Raw genomic sequence first — 23,211 nt, forward strand, 5'->3', positions numbered from 1 at the left:
CATAGTGAAAAACCTGAATCGTGTCTGGAGTGCTGCCCGATAGCTTGCAAGGACTTCTGGCCAATATGTGAACGAATACTCTCCATCATGGAGGAGAAGCGAGCTAAAAGCCCCCGCTGGAAATGCTCCTGGAGTCGAAATTCTGCCAAATGGCCAGAATAGCTTTGTGGTCTCTGCCAAAGGCTTGAAGACAACATTCAAATAAATGTGAAAAAAAGCTTGTGTGCTGTAAAGACTTAACACTCTGAGCTTTAAATCGGTAGATATACCAACAAAAACTTTAATTGATTAACTGCGTCGCTTAAGGTGTGCCCAGTAACCATGTTACTGAACAACAATGTTCAGGTGTGTTACTGTTAATAGTGAATTTTAAAAAAAGAAGTAGTAATGCACAAAACCTCCCCTTTGGTCAACGGATGATCCACACCAATGCCCTCAAACAGCAGTACGGGTTCTCCTTCAGCAAGAACTTCTACAGTAAAGTATTTCTCTGCAGTACTGTCAACAGTGGGCAGTAAATTATTCCTGTTTATTTTGGTTCATCCACATCTACCGAGACCTTTACCTCTGAAGTCTCTGCTGGAGTAGACCACTGTTGCTTGAGTGGTAAACTTTTTGAAATTATAATAAAGTCTCTCTCACATGGCTTCCAATATCTCATAAAGGCTCATGTTTAGGTGAATGGCAGATTGCATTCAAATTTACTTGATTAGTCTGTTAAATGGTAGATCATCAGATCATTCCTTTTAATCAAGTAATGAATCAATCAGTTGATGATTAATCAACAGATCTAATTAAAGAATACTTGATTAATCAGCTGATAATTTAATTGATTTACATAGTAATGATTAGTTGAGTAATGATCATTAAGTAATGATTACTTATCATCCAGGGGTTCTTATCATCCCCTGGTATAATCCAGGGGTTCCAAAGCTGAGGTACTCCAGATGTTACAACTCCCATCAGCCCCTTCTATTTATTGTGGCAGGGGATGATGGGAGTCGTAGTTCCACAACATCTGGAGTATCATAGGTTGGGAACCCCTGATCTAATCCAATTAATGATTAGCTGTTAATTATTTATCATATTTCTATATCGCCTGATATAGACATCTCTAGGCAGTGTACAAAGTTAAAACATAACACATGTTAAAAAAAGGGTAAAACAGTTAAAATTCTGATTAGTCAGTTTAATGATTAGTTCAAATCAACTAATCATTTGATCTCTAATCAACTAGTAATTAGGTCACTTGAACTATACTGATGATTAATTTCATTAGTTGATCAATTAATAATTAGTTGATTAATCATTAGTTATTTATTTATTTGAGTTCTATACCACCCTTCCAAAAAAATGGCTCAGGGCAGTTTACATTAAAACCAAACTAAAATCAATTAACTATTAAATTTAACACTGTAAAATACAACATAAAACCATTATTAAAGCAATTAAAACAGTTTTTAAAACCCTGGAAAACCAGGCCAAACCTTCACGGTTTAAAAACTGTGGAAGGGTTTTTGATTAATCAACGATTCTTGAACTGAGCAGAAAGCTGGATTAGCAGACCGCCATGAACCATGAATTAAAAATATATGTGGATCAATTTTAGTAAAGACGCCATACCTGAAAGTGAGGACTGTAGTGGTTGTCTATGTTCAGGATTTCCTGTTCTCTCCCTTGTCGTGATAACACCGTAACCACACGTCTTCCGGTCAGATGGGTGTGAAGTTGAGAAGCAAAGACGTGAATTCCAGTCTCTGGCAAAGCCTTGAAGATAACATTCAAATAAATGTAAATGCTTTTGGGTCGTTCCAAACAATGAAAAGCAGAGAGCAGGTTGACTTCATAATATGGAACAACTGGGCAGTTTAATGACTGAAGAGTTAAGAGGAGCTTTTCATTTAACATTATGGCATGGTTCCCAACTTGGGGCTTCCAGATGTTGTTGACTACAGTTCCCATCATCCCTAGATGCAATGGCCTTTGGCTGGAGGTGATGGGAGTTGTAGTCATCAACAACAGGGGAGCCAATTTTGCGAACTCCTGATTTATATCAGCAACATAACCCGCATTCAAATCCCCACTCAGCCATGAAATCCACTGGGTGATTCTGGGGCAGTCTCTCAGCCTTTCGCTACCTCACAGGGTTGTTGTGAGAACAGCAATAACCATGTTCACTTCTCTAGGCTCCTTGGAGGAAGAGCAGGATATACATGTAAACAAACAAACACACTTCTCTCCCACCACCATAAAAAGGTCCTCCCTGCTTGAGTGCGGAACCAGCCCTTGCTTTGAGGCGAGATCCAAATCTTCCCTTCCCTCTCAGTTTCCCCGGTATCTCCTCCTCCTCTTTTTCTGCTTAGCCGACAGGCAGGCATCTGAGAGTCAAACCCATTTTGCACAGAAATGCAAATCTATCTCTGCGTTGGAGGCCTCAATAGATGCTGAAATGGCCTCTTTTGATAAGGTGCAACTCTTCAGAAGGCAATTCCAAGCAGAGGGCAATCAAGGAGGAAATCCTTCCGAGGGGCTTCCTGTGGTTTGTGAACACCTGGAGACGGCTCCTCAATCTTTGCTCAAAATGCACAACAGAAGGGATGGACGGGCTGCTTTTATAGAGCAAACTGGTACCCTAATAATAAATTATTATTATTATTACATTTCTATCCCGCTCTTCCTCCAAGGAGCCCAGAGTGGTGTACTACATACTTGAGTTTCTCCTCACAACAACCCTGTGAAGTAGGTTAGGCTGAGAGAGAAGTGACTGGCCCAGAGTCACTCAGCTAGTTTCATGGGTGGATGGGGATTTGAACTCGGGTCTCCCCGGTCCTAGTCCAGCACTCTAACCACTACACCACGCTGGCTCTCTTTACACACTGACAGAGCTGTGTGCTTAAATATGTCCAGGGGCTTTGCAGTCATTGGTCGTTTCCTGACTGTAAGAGCTGTTTGACAACTCTCTGTTGCATGAGAAGGTCTGGCCCATTCACTGGCAAACTCTCCTTCTGTGGAGCCTTTCAAAGGAGGCTGCATCTGCCAGGGATACTGCTGAAGCTTACATAGGAAGCTGCAATCTACTGAGTCAGACCCTTGGTCCATCTAGTTCAGTATTGTCTTCACAGACTGGCAGCAACTTCTCCAAGCTTGCAGGCAGGAGTCTCTCTCAGCCCCATCTTGGAGAAGCCAGGGAGGGAACTTGAAACCTTCTGCATGCAAGCAGGCAGGTGTTCTTCCGCTAAGTTATGGTCTCCTCCTCTAAGGAGAATACCTTACAGCACTCACATGTAGTCTCCATTCAACCAGGTCCACCCTGGTTGCATAGGAGATTAGAAGTGTGAGCAGTGTAAGATACTCCCCTTAGGGGATGGAGCCGCTCTAGGAAGAGCATCTAGATTCCAAGTTCCCTCCCTGGCAGCATCTCCAAGATAGGGCTGTGAGAGATTCCTGCCTGCAACCTTGGAGAAGCCGCTGCCAGTCTGTGAAGACAACATTAAGTTAGATGGACCAATGGTCTGACTCAGTATATGCCAGCTTCCTACATTCCTATATAAATACAAAACAGGGTAGACCCTGCTTAGCAAAGGGGACAATTCAATCTGCCTAGAGAGCAGGAGGCTGTTGGTTCAAATCCCCGCTGGTCTGTTCCCCAGACTATGGGAAACTCCTTTATCGGGCAGCAGCAATATAGGAAGATGCTGAAAGGCATCATCATCTCACACAGCGCGGGAGATGGCAATGGTCAGCCCCTCCCGTATTCTACCAAAGACAACCACAGGGCTCTTTGGGCGCCAGGAGTTGACACAGACTCAACGGCACAACCCTTACTTACCACAAGTCCAGCTCTCCTCCTGCAGATTGCTGCACTGAGCAGGGGGTTGGAATAGGGATCTCTTCCAGCTCTAAAAAGCTATGATTTTACTATAGAAAAGAGGGAAAGGGAGGAGGAGGAGATGGGTAACCCCATGCCAGGGATGTAGTAGCAGATTCCTGCACTGGGTGGGGACGACGACTAGAAAACCTCCAAGGTCCCTTTCAATTCTAGGATTCTACGGTTGGCTGCAAAGACACATCGCAAGCTGCCTATGACTGCTGGATGTCCTGCCTCCCTGCCTGGAGCAGTAGAGTTCGGTCTGACCCACCAGCCAGGCAGGAGACCCCAGAACCAGAGGTCCTGACATCAGCATTCACTGGGCCTGCGAGCCCCAATGAAGCAGCCTCTTCCACTTCAAATACCGCAATTCCACCTGAACCTCGAGGGGGCGGAGGAAGAGTGCCAGGTTCCAGGACAGGGCCTTTCCATCTCTTTGCTGTGCAGGCTGGGAGCCTGGGTACTGAAAGCTCTCCTGGAGAGATTTACGATCTCCTTCCACACAGGGGCATGTTTTCAGGGATCTAGGCCTGAGCCCACAGCCCTCCTTTAGATAACTACACCCAATCACACCTGCCCATGAATAGCTGCTCTTTTTTTAAAAAAGTGCCTATTATTATACTATGAAGGTGGAAGCAGCAGAGAGCCGAAGGCTAGGAGCTCTCCCCTCTGCTCTGTGCAGATGCCTCCTCTTTTGTGCTACCTTTCTGGACGAAGTCATGCAGGAGGAGATTCGGGGCTCTGAGCAATTCCCTGGGGACCTGTGCCTTATGGGGCCATCCCCTAAAGAGGCACCCTGGGTGCTCTCCAGGGTGCTGAAGCCTGGCCTGGGAAGCTGTTTAAAACCTCACTCCAGCTCTTCTCCTTGTTCGAGCAGCTTATTCACAGGGAACTCTCCAGGGTGCTGAAATCCTGACTGCCCTGGGTTGGCCTTGCCTGTGCCTTCAGGTCATGGTGGAGATCATGGCTCAAGTCCCCTTAACTAAGTAGGGTCCACCCTGGTTGCATATGAAAGGGAGACTTGATGTGTGAGCACTGGAAGAGATTCCCCTCAGGGGATGGAGCCTCTCTGGGAAGAGCAGAAGTTTCCAAATTCCCTCCCTGGCGCATCTCCAAGATAGGGCTGAGAGAGATTCCTGCCTGCAACCTTGGAGAAGCCACTGCCAGTCTGTGAAAATACTGAGCTAGAGGGATCAAGGGCCTGACTCAGTAAATGGCAGCTTCCTATGTTCCTATGTCCCCCTGGTTCTCCTGCCAGGAGAGACAACTCCAGCGTCCCAAGCACCATCTGCCAGCTGCATCCTGGGTTCTCCCCACCCTGTCTCATCCCTGGAACTATCTGTCCCGCCCCGCAATTGGGCGTCTCCTGGATCCAAGGCCATGAAATGCAGTCTCCGAACTGTGAATCGGCATGAGTGAATGCCCTCCGGCCAACAGAAAGAGCTTGGCCCCATTGGTTTCTCTTGAACTCACCATCTCCGTGCATTTATCAGTGCAGTATCCCGTCAGGTTGAAACTGCTTTCGCCAGGTGGGATGGCCATCACCGGGGTGTATACCAAGCCCAGTTCCATGATGCCAGCATCATTCGGTCGGAGAGAGGCTGTGTAGTAGAGGCGGATCCCTGAGGAATCGCGGTGGTCTGGTGAAGGCAAAAGAGAGTCCATGAGTCCGCTGGGGTGGTTGGTGCCATCTGGGCAGATGAATGCTCCTGGCGATTTTGACAGGATCTACACCCTACAGATGGGAAAGCGGCAATAGCATTGCAAAATCTACAGCTTTCAGTGTGCTATCATGTTTGTATTGTCCTGCAGTGGCCAAATATGCAATGGTGTTTTTAAAACTTTGGAAAGTTCAAAACACAAAAGCTACTATAAAAATTTATGGAAGCTGTCAGAGGAGCAGAAATGGAAATGATCAAGTACTTCCTCCAAAGATTACTCCACGGAGAGACTACGACTATTTGTTCCTTTTTACTCTGACCCCTTCCTCCGTGCAAAAGTGACTGCAATTTCACCCTAATCATTTGGGGGTAGGGATAAAGAATGGGCAATCACACACAGAAAGTTGTGACTGCAGAATGCAACCATCTCTGGAGGATAGAGCTTCCCAAAAATCATTGTGAGCATTCATCCCTCGAGATGGTCCTGAAGGTCAAAATTTGTGAGCTCTGCTGAGGGAAAAGATCTATATTGATGAGAGTTGTTAAAAAAACAACAACCCAAAAGCCCCACTTCTGCATAGCCCATACCATCAAATCACTCATATCAAACAGATTCAAGTTGCATCGATGTGGCTTCAAATCAATGCGCACATCCCAAGTGGGCACCAGGAAGCTATTTATCAAAGCCCCCACATGAGTTTTTAAGGGTGATAAATCTTGTCAACTTTTGGGGTATATCTTTGCAACAAACTAGCCAGAGAATTTGCATTTGGGGGCAGTATAAAAATATATTAAATAAATAAATATTCAATGATCAAATAAATTATAAACTCTCTGTAGCTGTAGTTCTCTACTAGATGTATAATATGCTGCTAAACACCAACAGTCTACAAAGCAACACTGCGGGAGAAGCAAATGATCCTGTATTTACACAGAAGTAAGGTTAGAACAGGCCTGCTCAACTTAGCCCCCACCCAGCTGTTTTTGGACTGCAACTCCCATAATCCCCAGCTACAGTAGCCAATAGCCAAGGATTATGGGAGTTGTAGGCCAACATCTGCAGGAAGGCTGAAGTAGAACAGGCCTGGTTTAGAATGATAGAATTTTAGAGCTGGAAGGCAGCCTGTTCCAGTGGAAATACAGCAGATATTTGGCAGCCAGGAACTTCCTCCCAACGCCTAGCCTGAATCTAACCACCCTGAGCCATTTTTAGAGGAGTGGTATATCAAATAAATAAATAAATAAATAAATAAAATGCTCCCTTGTACTTTAGACCAGGGATTCTCAACGTTGGGTCCCCAGATGTTATTGGACTTCAACTCCCACAATCCCCAGCCCCAGTGGCCTTTGGTTGGGAATTATGGGAGTTGAAGTCCAATAACATCTGGGGACTCAACGTTGAGAATCCCTGCTTTAGACCACTTGGTTTTAGTCCTGCCTCAGGGCCAATAGAAAATGTGCCTGATCCCCTTGAAGGCCTTCAGCACCATCCCTGAGAGATGCCTGTCCAGATTCTGCCGGACAACCCCAGCAAAGAAGAGTTCGCCACTGCATGAGGCAGACTGTTCCACTGGCCACATTCACACGTAACATGGAACCACAGTTGAATGGGCCAACGGTTCCTTGGACGTTACGTCCGAATGCAGGCAAATGGGGTTAGGCACGGCGACAATACCGAGGGTTCAGATTCGGAACTCCAATCCGAACCCTCGGGTTGTACTGAGTTTCCCAAGGGTCCAGCCTGCGGTAGGTCCAAATTTGGAACCGCAGGCTGCTTCCCCTGGAGCCGGAGTTGAGGGAGGAAGCTCCTCCCTCAACCCCAGCATGATTGGCTATGAAAGCTGTCCTTCAGACCACCAAGGTCACCTTCTCTCCAGTATGTCCAAATTTGGGCCAGAGAGCAGATGAGGGGGCACAGAAGTGCAGCACCATTAGACCCGCAATTCTGCTTTACATGAGAATGCGCTTGCAAATCTCGACTGATTTCCTTGCAGTCAAGAAACTCCTTGATATAAGAAGATGCTGAAAGGCATCATCTCATACTGTGCGGGAGGAGGCAATGGTCAACCCCTCCTGTATTCTACCAAAGACAACCACAGGGCTCTGTGGGCGCCAGGAGTCAACACCAACTTGACAGCACACGTGACTTTAGCACCAGACCATCTCTCCTGGCACACAGATGCCTGCAACTAGGCAACCGATTTATTTATTACTTGTTATTCACTTAGTGCATTTTTATACCACCCCATAATATAAATCTCTGAGCAGCTTACAGCTTTAAAACACAAGCAACAAATAAACATTGCATCAAAACAGTTAAAAAGATAGATGAAAAACAAACTTTAAAACTAAGAACGAAACGTCTGGTTCAACAGAGAGGTTTTCAAATTGTACTTAAAACCAGCCAGAGATGGGGAGGCTCTAATCTTGTCAGGGAATGAGTTCCAAAGTTCTGGGGCAAGCCTAGAAAAGGCCCCCTGCCTAATATCTCCAAGCCACAACGGCTGTTGCGACTGGCAGTGGCCAAGACTAGAATTTTGGGGATCTGCCTCCGCACCAGAGGAGAGCTGGTCTTGTGGGAGCAAGCATGAATTGTCCCCTTTGCTAAGCAGGGTCTGCCCTGGTTTGCATTTGAATGGGAGACCACATGTGCGAGTGCTGTAAGGATATTCCCCTTTGGGGATGGGGCTGCTCAGGGAAGAGCATCTGCCTGCTTGCATGCAGAAAGTTCCAAGTCTCCTCTTGGGCAGCATCTCCAGCTACGGCTGAGAGAAATTCCTGCCAGCAACCTTGGATGCACAGGGAAGCACGCTGGGGGTGTCATCAGCGGTGGGTGGAGAAGGACATGGAGGTGAAGGCCCTGCTAACTTGGCAAAGAGGCACCTTTTAACGTGATGATTCTCTTTATTTAGCAGGCGGAGAGCAACTGGCCCTATCCGCCCCCAGCACAGCATCCCTCCAGTGACTGTTGCTGGTGTCTATCTTATATTTCTTTTTAGAATGTGAGCCCTTTGGGGACAGGGAGCCACCTTATTTATTTATTATTTCTCTGTGTAAACTGCCCTGAGCCATTTTTGGAAAGCCTGTATAGAAATCGAATTATTATTATTATTATCATTATTATCATTATTAATGCCAGCAGCCTTGTGGAATCTGCTGCCTTATGCTGAGTCAAATCATTGGTCAGTCTAAGCCGTACTGTCAGTGGAACCGGCTTCCAGTCGACGCCAAGGCAAGGACAGCATTCTGTGTTGTTGTTTTAATTTTGTTTTACTTTGCCTCCTTTAAACCTGGTAAATCTCTACTGAGGAATGCTTGCAGTTTGCAGCTTATATGCTGGCCGTATAGTTTTTGCTTTTTATGCCAGCAGTCCCTGTCCAGGATGCTCAGTTATGGAGCCGCCCCTGGTGCTGGGGGACGATGGGCTTTGTAGTCCAACAGCAACCACATCCGGCAAGCCAAGATTAGGAAGCCCTGGGGACGACTTCTTAACTCTTTCCCCCAAGCCTCTGTCTCCAGGTTGGGCACATCCAGAGGCTAAGAATAACCAGGGAGGTGTTATTAGCTAAAAGGAACAAACCAGACCCCCACACACACCAGCCCTTATTTATAGCACCCAACACTCTGCGTGTGTGAAGTGATGGAAGAGCAGCGCAGATGCTCTGGGTTTCTAAAAATACTCCCCAGGGAGTCAAGGAGCAAACAACTTGGGAGTTTTATATAAATGCAACCGCTTCGTGTTTCTTTGCCTCTCCGTTTCGGCCTGCCCCTGTCGAATCACAGGGAACCCAGGAGTGCCTGACACAGCTCATTATGGTGAAAGATGCCGCTGAAGTGTCCAGCGCTGCAAAACCAAGTTCCGTCAGACAACAAAGGAGCATCATTTCTGACAGGGAGCAACCAGGGGGGCCCGACACACAGGCCCTGAGAGAGGGACAAATGGCCGTTTCCTAGGGTTGCCAACCCTTCTGAATTCGCCCAGAGTCTCTGGAATCAGCACCGATTGCCAGGTGACTACTGGAAGCAACCCCGGATTTTTTAATGGCTTGATAGTGCAAGAAATATTAGGGAAATGAGTTGCTACTTTCTGCTGGCACGTCTATGGCAACTGCCAAGCAGCCAGACATTCAACAGGTGAGGCTCCATCCCACCCACCCCTTGTGAGAAGTGTTCTAGCCAAGTGGGATGAACTTGACAGGAAGCCTCCCCAAGGCAACGGTGAGGAGAGTTGGGCTTGTGGCAGCGAGTATGAATTGTCCCCTTGGCTAAGCAGGGTCTGCCCTGCTTTGCATTTGGATGGGAGACTACACGTGTGAGCACTGCAAGATATTCCCCTCAGGGGATGGGGCCGCTTCTGGGAAGAGAAGATTCCAAGTCCCCTCCCTGGCAGCATCTCCAAGAGAGGGCTGGGAGAGAGACTCCTGCCTGCAGCCTTGGAGAAGCCGCTGCCAGTCTGTGAAGACAATCCTGAGCTAGACCGACCAATGGTCTGACTCAGTATATGGCAGCTTCCCATGTTCCTCCCAGAGGACCACCACCCCCCCCCCGTGGCCCACAACACAGATGCAGTCATCTACATGAGGCCCCAAGCCCCACTTACCCTTGAGCTTCAGGGGATTGTGGTAGTGAACTTCCAGGCGCAGATAGCGGGAGGAGCTGGGACCTCCAAAGGCAAGTCCTGCCTCTTCGGGGTAGTAAAAAGCCTGTCAGAAGCAGAGGGAGGGAGGGAGAGTTGGTGGGATGATTGGCCACAGACTTCAGGGTGGAAACGGCGGCACGGTACCCAAGCAGCAGGGCACCAAGGGGCCAGGGAATGACCCACCCGTGTCCCAGGGGTGAACGCTGCGGCGGGGTGGAGTGAGAGAGGGAGGGCAGATGGGACTGGAGAAGAAGAATGGGAACTAGTCACACCTGATGCCCACCTCGTAGAGGGCATTTGCGCATGCGCGGCGGCCGCTTGCTTTTACGGAGGCCCGAAAGGGCCAAAAAGGTTTTGCTTACCCGGCTGCGGGGGTGATGAAGAAGGCCGGTGGGGGGCGAGGGAACCCGTGCGGACACACACATTCGTGGCTACAGAACACACACACACCCCGAGGGGACTACAGGTACTTGTTTTACGTTTAAATTAAAAAAAAAAATTCGTGGAGCTGCCAGACCGGACCCGGCGGTCCAGTTCTGGTCCGACGGAACCGGAGGGGTGGTTCGGTTCAATCACGAACCCCCGGACTGAACCGCCGGACCGGATCCGCACAAACCTACACAGCATCCCTCCAGTGGCTGTTGCTAGGGTCTAATATTCTGTTTCTTTTTAGATTACGAGCCATTTGGGGAACGGGATCCATCTTATTTAGTTATTGTTTCTCTGTGTAAACAGCCCCGAGCCATTTTTGGAAAGGCGGGATAGAAATCATCACTGACAGAAAGCGGCTTAGAACGATTCTTTATCCACCTGGCCCACCACTAAGGAAGGGCACACATTCATCCCGCCCACTCCGGCAGCACACAGGTGCCTCTCACGGATCAAACCAGGGGGCTTGCTCTCACGGCCGGCAGCCAGGTAGGAAGAGCAGCCAGCCAGCCTCTCAGCCCTGTCCTGAGAAACAGGGGTGTGCTGGCAAAAATCGAAACAGAAGGAAGGTGAAGTGATTGCCTGCTAGCTGCAATCTGGGCAGGGCAGGGCAGGGCGGGATGTGATTTTCCTCTGCTCAAGTCGATGCAGGGCTGCATACAGAGTCTGGGTCGGGAACTGCCCTGCTACCCAGATTGAGGCTAGTGCATGCTCACTTCCCCTCCTCGTTCACTCTGGTTTTTCTGCTGACGCACGATAGGCATGTGCACAATTCTCCCAATAAGCCATCTGAATTCAAATCAGATTCAAATTGGTTTGAGTTTGAAACCATGGAATGGAGTGGAGATTGGCTCCAATTGATTCGCATTTGCCCAGACTCAAATTGAATTTGGTCAAATGTGACCAGATCCGATTCAACATTTGAACAAATTCAAATCAATTCAAGCAAATCGATTCAATGGTTTCAAACTCGAATCCGAGTTAATTGGAGTGAAATTCCAATTTCCAAGTTAATCCAAGTTCATTGGAGTGAAATCCCTAACACACATTTTGAATTTTGCTTTCGACAACGTGTAACGGGAACTGCACTGACATACAGAGCAAGGATGCACCTGTGTAGCAAAAGAAGCCTTACAGAACTTCCCAACTAACTGCACAGGTGCAGCAGGAAGGAACAATTCTTGACACCCTCCCATTTCCCTGGAAGCCCTCTTTGCCACTCAAAAATATGGCCCAAGGGCTGCACAACCCTCAGGGACATATTTTCAGGTGGCACAGACCTATTTTCCAGGGGAAGGGGAATTTGGAGAGGTATACCCAGGTGAAGCATCTGTAAGAATTTGAAGGAGTGTCACTAAAACTTGTGGCATTTTTCAGTACATCTTTGCATATCTCAGAGTGGCCACTGAATGTTGCTTGATGTTAAATTCAAGATCAACTTCATCAATTTTGCTTATGGGGCTTGCAGCCCGGCTGGCCACTTCCCCTTCCCAGTGGAGGAGTATTGCCCCGGAGAAGATCTCCTTCACATTCTTCTCCTATGTAGCACCATCAGCGTACCCAGAGCTCAGTGGAGTCACATGGCAAAAAAATAGATCTCTGTCCCCCGGAGTTTACAGTCCAAAATCGGGCTTCATAACTTCAGCCCTCGAGCTGGTTTTGGCTACAATTCCCATTTTTACTTTTACATTTCTGCCCCACTTTTGCTCCGAGGAGCCCAGAGTAGGGGTTTGCATGGAACCGGCTGGTTCGAATCCGGACCAGACTCAAAATGGACCAGGCCAGTTTGGTCCGGCACCACCTCAACCCACCCACCCCTCCGGTTCAGGAGGGGGATTCGTGATTTTTTTTTTTTTTTACATACCCCCGAATGGTAGGGGGGTGTTCGGTCTGGGGTCAGACCGAATGGTCGAACCAAACCGGTTCGACGTTAAACCTGTTTGCACATCCCTAGCCCAGAGTCCATGGTCATGTTTATCCTCACAACAGCCCTGCAAGGAAGGTTAGGCTGAAAGAGAAGTGACCGACCCAGAGTCACCGAGGGAGTTGCGCCCATATGCTGGGAAGGGGAAAGGATGTGCACATCATGTGCAGGTCCCTATCCTCTTTGGTGGGAGGGGTAGACAGAGGCCAGCCTGGTTCAGTAAAGAGTACCAACTATGCTCTCTCGCCTGGGAAATAAAATCAATGGAGAAATGGAAGGAAGGGGTGTGTGGGGGGGAGAGAGAGAGAGATGGATGGGGTTTGAGGAATGCATTGGCCAAAAACCTCATTGCCTCACCTGGGCGCCCATGGCCCAGGCAGCCAGCACATGCCTGCAGTAGTTCAGACGCTCGGGCTTCATCTTGGAATCACAGGGCCCACTGTAGCGCGGGAAAGTTTCAAACGACGCAGCACACTGGAAGATCTCCATGTGGTGGACTATGGCTTCGTTGCCCTCGGTGATCACCGGTTCATACTGAAACGAAAGAGGGCACCAGTCAATGGCCGTCAGGGGCTTTCATGCAGAGGCTGGTCTGGTGGTAGTGAGCACGAATTGTCCCCTTTGCTAAGCAGGGTCCACTCCAGTTTGCATTTGAATGGGAAACTACATGTATGTGTTGTAGGATATTCCCCTAAGGGGATGGGGTTGCTCTGGGAAGAGCATCTGCCCGTTTGCATGCAGAAGGTTCCAAGTTCCCTCCCTGGCAGCATCTCCAAGAGAGCGCCGAGAGAGATTCCTGCCGGCAACCTGGGAGAAGCCGCTGCCAGTCTGTGTAAACAATACTGAGCTAGATGGACCAAGGGTCAGACTCAGTATTTGGCAGCTTCCTTCCTTAGAGGAGGAGGAGGAGGAGGAGAGCTGGTCTTGTGAGAGCGAACAGGAATGTTCCCTTTTGCTAAGCAGGAACAACCTAGGTTCGAATGGGTAACTACATGTGAGCGCTAAAAGAGATTCCAACCTGTGGTACTCCAGATGCAGCTGGGGATGATGGGAGTTGTAGTTCGCAACCACAGGTCGGGAAAACCTGCCTTAGGGGAATGGGCCAGAGCTCAGTGGAAGAGCATCTGCATCAGTGTTCCCTCGAACAAGGATTCCCAAATGCCGTGGACTACAACTCCCAGAGACCCCCTCTATAATGGCTTTTGCTTGGGGATTCTGGGAGTTGTAGTCCACAACATCTGGGAGTCCCTGTTAGAGGGAACACTGATCTCTGTGCATGCAGAAGGTTCCAAATTCCCTCCCTGGCAGCATCTCCAACGAGATAGGGCTGGGAGAGAGACTCCTGCCTGCAACCTGGGAGAAGGCGCTGCCAGTCTGTGCAGACAATCCTGAGCTAGATGGATCAACAGTCTGACTCGGTGTATTGCAGCTTCCTATGTCTCTGTGTTGATGCTGTTGCAGATTCCCACACTGAGCTGGCCGAGAGAACCCCCAAGTCCAACTCAAACATTCTCTGGTTCTATAGCAGCCGACGGCCACAGCAGACTTTGAACTGGGTAGAGGTGGTCTTGTGGTAGCAAGCACAAATGGTCCCGTTTGCCAAGCAGGAATGGAATCTTCATTTTGTTCCAATCATCGAGCCGACAGGAATGTAACACAATAAGCAACAACCTCCGGCCAACTAAGCAGGCTCCGCATTGGTTTGCATTGGGATGGGAGACTACAGATGGACGCTAGAAGATATTCCGCTTTGGGGATGGGGCCTCAGCTCAGCGGGAGAGCATCTGCTTACATGCAGAAGGTCCCGGGTTCGATCCCTGGCAGCATCTCCAAGACAGGGCTGAGAGAGACTCCCTCCTGAAACCTTGGCGTGCCACTGCCAGCCTGTGTGGGTAACACTGAGCTAGATGGACCAAAGGTCTGACACAGCAGAAGGCAGCTGCCTATGTTCCTAAGACTGTGGATCCTAACCAAGGAAGGTTCCAAACTACCGTGATCATTTCCGTGGTAGTGGATTGCTTCTAGTTAGATGACCTCTCACACCGGCGAGGGGGCTGTACAGCAGGGATTCCCAGCCTTGGGTCCCCAGATGTTATTGTACTTCAGCTCCCATAATCCCCAACCAAAGGCCACTTGGGGTGAGGATTATGGGAGTTGAAGTCCAGTAACATCTGGGGAACCAACATTGGGAATCCCTGCAGTAGAGCATCTGCTTTGCATGCAGAAGGTCCCAGTTCAATCTCTGGCAGAGTCTTCCTGGCAGGGCCAGGAGAGACTCCTGCCTGAAAATCCTAGAGAACCACTGCCAGGCATAAGAACATAAGCACAGCCCTGCTGGCTCAGGCCCAAGGAGGCCCATCTAGTCCAGCATCCTGTTTCCCACAGTGGTCCACCAGATGTCTCTGGGGAGCCAACCGGCAAGAAGAAAGGGCACGCCCCCTCTTCTGCTGTTGCTCCCCTGCACCTGGGATTGAGTGGCATCCTACCTCTGTGGCTGGAGGTGGCCAGTAGCCCTCAGACTAGTAGCCACGGGACAAACCTGTCCAACAGTCAGCGGAGACAGGACTGAGTTAGATGGGCCAAAGGTCCGACCCAGCAGAAGGCAGCGCCCGATCTTCTGGCTGGCGCCCCAAGAACCCAGAGCCTGAGGAATGCACCTCACCCGGCCTCAAGGAAGGGCCGCCCTGCTGCTCTTTCTGCAGCCTGCCCTCGGTTGTGCTGGAGCTGACCTGACAGCATCTGCCTCGGGGTGCCCAATTCCTCTGCAGCAGTAATTAGCGATGGTGCCCAGGGAAATGGGCTCCTCGCTCCTAATTGCATGCCTCCAGCCACCACTTCCCCCCCTGCCGCCATCTCTTCCACATCCACACCTCCTCTCTTTTTTAACCCCTCGGGCAGGGCTCGTCCCGTGGGCAGCCGTGACTTTGAAATCTGCCGAGTCACCACTCTGCCCGCCTCCGACAGGCGAGGCGACTGATGACTCAGGCGTCCTGCTGGAACGGCCCTCCCGGCTGATTGACATTCCCCCCTCATTAGCTCCCTTCTCCGATTTCGAAGCGGCTCACCCAAGCCCTGGAAGGGAAGGAAGTCAAGTGCACACGGCAGTTGTGAGGATGGCTGAGCTCACGTTAAGAGGCGGGCATCGGAGAGGCTTGCAGCATTATGCATGGCTGGAGGGAATGTCCTCTTTCCTCTCTCCCGGGATCTGCAAGGACTGGGCGGCCTCTTCACACTATACCTAGGCATTCACTACCACCAGGAGTAGCCTACGACATTCTGCTGCCTTGCCACATTCTTCGTGGGGGGAGGCCCCTGCCCCCTTTCCAATCTGATATTTGCAAGTAGTAATGGCGCAGCGGGGAAGTGACTTGCCTAGCGAGCCAGAGGTTGCCGGTTCGAATTCCCGCTAGTATGTTTCCCAGAGGATGGGAAACACCTCTATCGGGCAGCAGCGATATAGGAAGATGCTGAAAGGCATCGTCTCATACTGTTCAGGAGATGGGGAGATTTTTATCTTACATTAAGCAGGAGATAGCAGTGGTCAACCCCTCCTATATTCTACCAAAGACAACCACAGGGCTCTGTGGGCACCACGAGTCGACACCAACTCGACGTCACAACTTTACTTTATGGGGGCAGGGAAGAGGGACGGTTTCCTCTAGCTTTACAGGCAAGATGCCTCCGAATACCAGTTGCAAGGGAGCAACAGCAGGAGAGAGGGCATTCACCTATGGAATTCTCTGCCACTGGATGTGGTGATGGCCACTAGCTTGGGCAGTTTTGAAAGGGGCTTGGACAAATCCATGGAGGACAGGTCTATCAATGGCTACTAGGCCTCCTCCAGCCTCAGAGGCAAGATGCCTCTAAATACCAGTTGCAGGGGAGTGACAGCAGGAGAGAAGCCCTTAACAATGAGAGGAGAGCTGGCCTTGTGGCAGCGAGCATGACTTGCCCCCTTTGCTAAGCAGGGTCTACCCTGGTTGCATATGAATGGGAGACTAGAAGATATTCCCCTTCGGGGATGGAGCTGCTCTGAGAAGAGCATCTAGGCTCCAAGTTCCCTCCTTGGTAGCATCTCCAAGAAAGGGCTGAGAGAGATTCCTGCCTGCAACCTTGGAAATGCCGCTGCCAGTCTGGGTAGACAATACTGAGCGAGATGGACCAATGGTCTGACTCAGTATATGGCAGCTTCCTCTGTTCCTAACCTGTGGAATTCTCTTCCAATGGATGTGGCGATGGCCACCAGCTTGGATGGCTTTGAAAGGGACTTAGACAAATTCACAGAGGGGGAAAAGAGGGAAGTTATAGCAGACATCAAGGTGTTGAGGTGATACTGGAGGACCCCCTCCGGATCATGACCTCTACCCACCATGACAATGTGATGCTTTGGGAAGCCGTCTGGAAGCTCTGTCATGTAGCACCAATATGTGGTCTCCTGGTTGGGGATGACCACATCTGGGGCTCTGATCTCCATGGTTTTCAGGTTCCCAGGCAGCTCAGGAAGGCTAATATTGGGCTTCAGTAACTGTACTCTTTGTAGGCCTTTCCGGAGGATCCCGGACATGTTGATGTCTTCGAGGGAAGGGACCGGTTTCTCCAGAATCGCATAGATCAGGTGCACAGTGCCATCCTGGAACGAAAAGCCGGTGGCACATCTGTAAGTAATACAGTAATACATGAACCAGCTAAGGTGGTTGGTACCATTTGGGTACCAATGCTCATGGACATTTTCAACAAGGTCTGCACCCCTTTTTTCACAGCACCTGTCTTGGAGATGCTGCCAGGGAGGGAACTGGGAACCTTCTTCTGCTCTTCCCAGAGCGGCTCCATCCCCTGAGGGGAAGATCTTCCAGTGCTCACACATGGAGTCTCCCATTGATATGCAACCAGGGCAAGAGCACTTTCATGCAGAAGGTTCCAAGTTCTCTCCCAAGTATCTCCAGAGAGGACCGGGAGAGCCTCTTGCCTGCAACCTTGGAGAAGTCGCTGCCGGTCTGTGTGGACAATACTAGATGGACCAAGGGTCTGAGACAGAATACGGCAGCTTCCTATGTTCCGACAGGAGGTGCACGGCCACGCCTGAGGCTGAAGGGAGCAGGGGTGGAACAGTGCACCCCACAGGTTGCTGCCCCAGGCCCAGACTGTTGACCCAGACCATTGGCGCCCCTCCCTGCTTGGCGCCCTATACAACCACCTACTTTGCCTAGTGGATGGGCCAGCTCTCCTTTGTTGGAAGATTCAAAGTCCATCACCACGCAGGGCTTGGACTAAGGACTTCCAACATCCTGTGACTGTCGGTTTGTGTGTCTTTCGTTACGTTTGTATATAATCTCCCATATTACATCTCAAGGCAGGTTCCAATAGAAATGTTAAAACCGTAACAAAATCAAGCCATTAAAAACACACAAGTATAAAAACCATTCTAGAAAGAGTGTGTACCTCTATGAGATAGTCTTTGGGGTCACACGTTCCAAAGGGCCTTTTAAAGAGCAGATAGAGTCCCTCTGGAGCTTTATGTGCTCCAAGGAGTTTGTAGTTTTGCTGGGAATCCATGTGCAGGCGCCCTTTCTGGTCACTCCACGCATCCTGCAGATACAAAAAGAGAGGTTACTTCTCAGAAAACACACAGGAAGATGTGAAGCTGCCATATACTGAGTCAGACTTTCGGTCTATCTAGCTCAGTATTGTCTACCCAGACTGGCAGCGGCTTCTCCCAGGTTGCAGGCAGGAGTCTCTCTCTCAGCCCTACCTTGGAGATGCTGCCAGGGAGGGAACTGAGAACCTTCGGCATACAAGCAGGCAAGTGCTCTTCCCAGAGCGGCCCCATCCCCTGAGGGGAATATCTTATAGTCACCTTTTTAAAGTGGCAATTTTCTCTATTAAGCAGGGGCAGAGCAACTGGCTCTATCCATCCCCTGCACAACATCCCTCCAGTGGCTGTTGCTGGGGTCTAAGCTTATGTTTCTTTTATAATAAAATATTGTGAGCCCTTTGGGGACAGGGAGCCATTATATATATGTAAACCACTTTGGGAAATTTTGTTGAAAAGCAGTATATAAATATTTGTCATATTTGTATTTGTTGTATTCAGTGCTCACACGTAGTCTCCCATTCAAGTGCAACCAGGGTGAACTCTGCTTAGCAAAGGGGAGAATTCATGCTTGCTACCACAAGACCAGCTCTCCTCTTGGCCTTTGTTGAAGGAAGTCAGAGGAAAGCCACTTATAGAACTGTGCTTTCTGAAATCCGACAGATCATTTATGTCACTCATGAGAATGCACGTTGCATACTGAGATCATAGCCTATGCAAAAGCCAGTCTGGTACAGGGACAGGTTGGTACAGGGCTTATATAGTTTTAGATTAGGACTAGAGAGACCTGAGTTCAAATCCCTGTTCATGAAACTAACTCAGTGACTTTGAGCCAGCCTAACCTACCTCACAGGGTTGTTTTGATGATACATATAATATGATGATACAATGCTCTGGGCTCCTTAGAAGAAGAACATGATAGAAATGTAAAAGTACAATAAAAATATCATCCTGGAGAGAATCTATCTATGTGGTTGCTAAGAATCGACACCAACTTGACGGCACTTAATCAATCAGTTTTGGTATTTCATCCTTTATATTAAGGATGAAATCTTTCCTTTAGTCATTTGATTCAACTCTGGATTAGAAACCAACAACCTTATATATTCTCTGTAATCTTTTCAGCTGCAACCCAACATTTCCCAAGCAGGGACATCTCTAGGGTGGGGCAGGCAGGGCACGTGCCCCGGGCGCCACTTGAAGGGGGGGCGCCATTCTTAAAAATTAAAAAAAAATTAAAAATGGCTACTGAAAACAAAATGGCCACCATGCATGCTCAAATGGCCTCTGTGAGGCCATAGGCCAGGCCAGGCCAGGCCAGGCCTTGCAGAGGCCATTTGAGCATGCACGGTGGCCATTTTGTTTTCAGCGGCCATTTAAAAAAAATTATTTTGAAAAACGGTCACCGCACATACTCAAATGGTCCCTGAGAGGCCCTAGAGGCCAGCAAGGGGAGGGGGAACAGTTGCAGACCCCCTACACATGGCCTTTAGGAAGCCCCCCTGAAGGGGCTGCAGGTAAAAAATTTTAATATGTCACTGTACGCATATTTAGTTTGGCACTAAGTACAGAGAATCAGGGCTTGTGAATACTGAGCTGAAGCTCATGAGCTAGAATTGTATTCATTTGCTCTTACTTTGCTTCTTGTGATAAGTGAGTTAAATGTGATGTCTTAATCATATGGCTATTAATGGTGAGTTTGTCTTTGAATCAGTGTGAAATCCTTAGTGTTAAGGCCCACAGGGAGTTCCTTGCTCTCTTTCTCTCGTTTTCACTGTCTTTCTGAAAGACTAGAATATATTCCAAGCAGTGACACCGTTGACTCTGCATATCCTTTAATTATTTTCAGAGTATCTGGGAAAAGTCAAATTCTCCATTTATTTTTAAAATGAATGTAATAGCTATGCTACAATGCATAGTAGAGAATTAGACAGGCACTTCTGTTTAGTTTTCCAAGTACACCTCCACATAGTATTTGGGTATTTCATGAGCCCCAAAATACTAAAATCTGTAGTTTCCCAGCATTTTTTGGTCTGGCTACGTCCACTGCTAAATAGTTTTTGAAATATTAAATGATTAACGAGCTTGACTTGTATTTTTGATTTGATATTATGGTAAAGCTGTCTGAAAGAGGAGTGTCAGATGTTTGGACAGGGGGCGCAATTTCAGTGCTTGCCCTAGGCGCTATTTTCCCTGGATACGCCTCTGTTCCCAAGACATTTTTATGAATCAGAGGTTTTCAAGATATAGTGACTACCTAGCTGTATTTTGTTCCTCAAATATAAGTATTAGTGAAGGAGTTTAGATCTACATGAAAGAGGGGTTAATTATATATTTTGAGTTGGAGTAACAATACATCAAAGGAAGAATCTAAACAAGGCTATAAGTGCCTGACTGTTTCCGATTTATTTCATTATAGGATTCAGTAAAAAGAAAACTGGAAGTACAGGATGGAGTTTCACAATGGAGAACAAGATGCATTGCACATCCTGTCGTTGGTGATGGGGAAAATATAAGAAAAGAGTGTGGCACTTCTAAGGAAAACATTGTGTATATTACTTTTCTCATTAGGGAAAAGGTTAAGCAAATGCTCCTATTTTCTTCTGCTCTGACAGTGAACAAACACTACCAGATGGAAAGGCAATCTGGAGACAGAAGCAGACATTCACAGCAAGGATTCAAGTGGACATTTGAACTTGAAGCATAGAATTATGTCTGGAACATGCATACCAGCGTTCAGTCTGGAATCGCAGAGTTTCAAGGGAGAGATGTTACATAACAAAGAAAATGTCCAACTCAGGAGTTGAAAAACCAAAGGCGTCAGTTCACTTGGCCCATCGAAGTTTGCAAGCCCTGTTCTACGCTTGGGGAGTTGCTGAGGGTTTGAATCAGTTTTCAAAGAGGGAAGGAAAGTTGCTAAATCCCTGCAAGAGCCGTAGAACACCTTGCCCTGAACATTCCTAATGCAAGTAGCAGTGTAAATGTAGGACACGATTCTGGGTCGTTCCAAACCCCAGTATGACCTCCACACCCATGGAGGCGGGGGCATAATGGTGAGGGAGAACATATTTATTTATTTATTATTTATCAAATTTGTACACCGCCCCAAACTTTCATCTCTGGGTGGTTAACAATAGCATAACACAAGTTAAAAACATATACAAAAACATTAAAACAATTTAACAATTTAAAAATAAACCAGAGATTAAAACCTAAAACAATTTAGGAAGCTGAGGAAGCTTGGGTGAAAAGATGGGTTTTCAGGTGTGTGTTTTTTATTTGCCAGAGATGGGGAGGATCGTATCTCAGCAGTATTACAGTATTGTCCCTGAACACCGAGATCTCACCATGAAGATCTGGTGGTCAGCTAGCAAAGAACATAGTCTCCTCTCAGCTCAGTTGAGAGATGCCTACCCAGTCCCATTACAAACTTTTGTAGAGAAATCTTGGAAAAATTTCTTGCCCAGACACCTAAACTGACCCATAAAGCTGGTTGCAGTATGTTAGATTGGTCCGGCTCGATATCGAACAGCACCCCCTGGTCCTGTTCCGGGGGTTCTAAGTGGGTCTCCGGGACGTACCCCCACCAGCCTCCATTTATGCCCAAATCACCCAGTTCAGGCAGCCTTCAGCCCATTCTGGACTTGCCATCTGTTGTGGTGGCCATTTTGGAGGCCACCACGCATGCCCAATGAGCGTCTGCGTGGCCAGGTTATGAGTGAGGATTTTAAAATTATTATTTTAATCACGAACCCCCAACCGAACCGAACTGGGGAGAGGGTAAATTGGGGGTGCCAAAACCAAACATGCCTGATCCGGTTCGAGTCCGGTTCGGACTCAAACCAAACCAGCCAACCTGGTTTTGTGCACACCCCTAACACAGACGGCAGCAGCTTCTCCAAGACTGCAGGCAGGAGTCTTTCTCAGTCCCATTTTGGAGATGCCAAGTAGGGAACTGAGAACCTTCTGCATGCAAGCATGTGGGCGCTCTTCCTAGTATGGCTCTATCCCCTGAAGGGAATATCTTAGATCATTCACACATGTAGTCTCCCATTCAAATGCAAATCAGGGTGGGCCTTGCTTAGCAAAGGGGACAATTCATGCTTGCTACCACAAGACCACCGTTCTTCCCATCCATTCTCAGCATCCAAGTAGTCAAAGTAATTAGTACCTCTGCTCCTCCATTAATGTGTTAAATCCAGCCTCTTTTAAAATTCTAAATGAGTGAAATATGTGCTATTGCGCTTTATTATATTCCTCATCTATCTTTCACAAGGTTACATGCAGGAAGGTTTCTCAGTTATTTTCTTTTTATGCTGTTTAATCATCAACACATGTATCCAGAAGTCAGTCCCAAAAGATCTGTGGAACTCCCCTCCCCTGGGGAAAAAACCATGCAAGTTGTAACCTACCAATCCCACTTTTGAATTCTGTTCTCTGAATCTTCACAGAAACTGAGATTTGCTCTGGAATGTTTCCAACCCCCACACCTTAAAAAAAAAACCAAAAAAAAAAACACCTTGCTTTTCAGCAAGACATCGGATTCAGGTCATCCCATGCTAGTGATTAGCCAGTAATTACCTGGAAAAGTCAGTGCAGATAATGGTTTTTGCAAGCTCCCTTTATTCTTATTTTAATTACACCAGAGATTCGATTGCTTCAAATTGTAATAGGATGTCTGCACTAAGGTGACAGGGGTTGCCACACAGAAAGTTTAATGGGGGAGAAAATACATCTGGTGAGATTTTATTCCTGTTTTACATTGTTAAAAAAATCAGAAAAAAGCTCCCAGACTTCTGGCCTGGATGTCACCCCATGAGGAAGTGTTAATAATCTGCTGTTTCAAATGCCTCTCGATTCTATTTTAAAAAAAATAAAATAAAAATTGAGCACTTAAGACTTGGCACGCTTGAATTCTCATAATGATGAACTGGAAACTCCCCGGGTGGTCTGAACCGGGAAAACCCGGTGGTGGCATACTTGATTCATTCCCTGCATGGGGGACCCCTGGGAACTTCATGAAAGAGCAAAATAGGAGTATGAAAATACATTTTAAAATGGAGAACGGGACTTATTAGGGATGTGCAAATAAATAGATTT

At 48.0% G+C, this 23,211-nt stretch overlaps 1 protein-coding gene across 11 annotated transcripts in view; it reads right to left on the bottom strand.

The window, feature by feature from the left end:
- Nucleotides 1-23,211, bottom strand: part of DBH (dopamine beta-hydroxylase) — a 148,668-nt gene that overhangs the window by 11,361 nt on the left and 114,096 nt on the right. For 10 of the 11 annotated variants that reach the window (XM_053281706.1, XM_053281708.1, XM_053281707.1 and 7 more), the window contains 6 exons: nucleotides 17,961-18,107; nucleotides 16,891-17,151; nucleotides 12,879-13,055; nucleotides 10,130-10,232; nucleotides 5,342-5,508; nucleotides 1,624-1,767 (listed from right to left, as the gene is read on the bottom strand). In XM_053281706.1, the coding sequence (XP_053137681.1) occupies nucleotides 1,624-1,767; nucleotides 5,342-5,508; nucleotides 10,130-10,232; nucleotides 12,879-13,055; nucleotides 16,891-17,151; nucleotides 17,961-18,107 (999 nt within the window). The remainder of the gene's footprint in view (nucleotides 1-1,623; nucleotides 1,768-5,341; nucleotides 5,509-10,129; nucleotides 10,233-12,878; nucleotides 13,056-16,890; nucleotides 17,152-17,960; nucleotides 18,108-23,211) is intronic. The other variant, XM_053281716.1, reaches the window with a different exon arrangement.

The sequence above is a fragment of the Hemicordylus capensis genome, chromosome 17 (genome assembly GCF_027244095.1).
Source record: "Hemicordylus capensis ecotype Gifberg chromosome 17, rHemCap1.1.pri, whole genome shotgun sequence".
Taxonomy (NCBI): Eukaryota; Metazoa; Chordata; class Lepidosauria; order Squamata; family Cordylidae; genus Hemicordylus; species Hemicordylus capensis.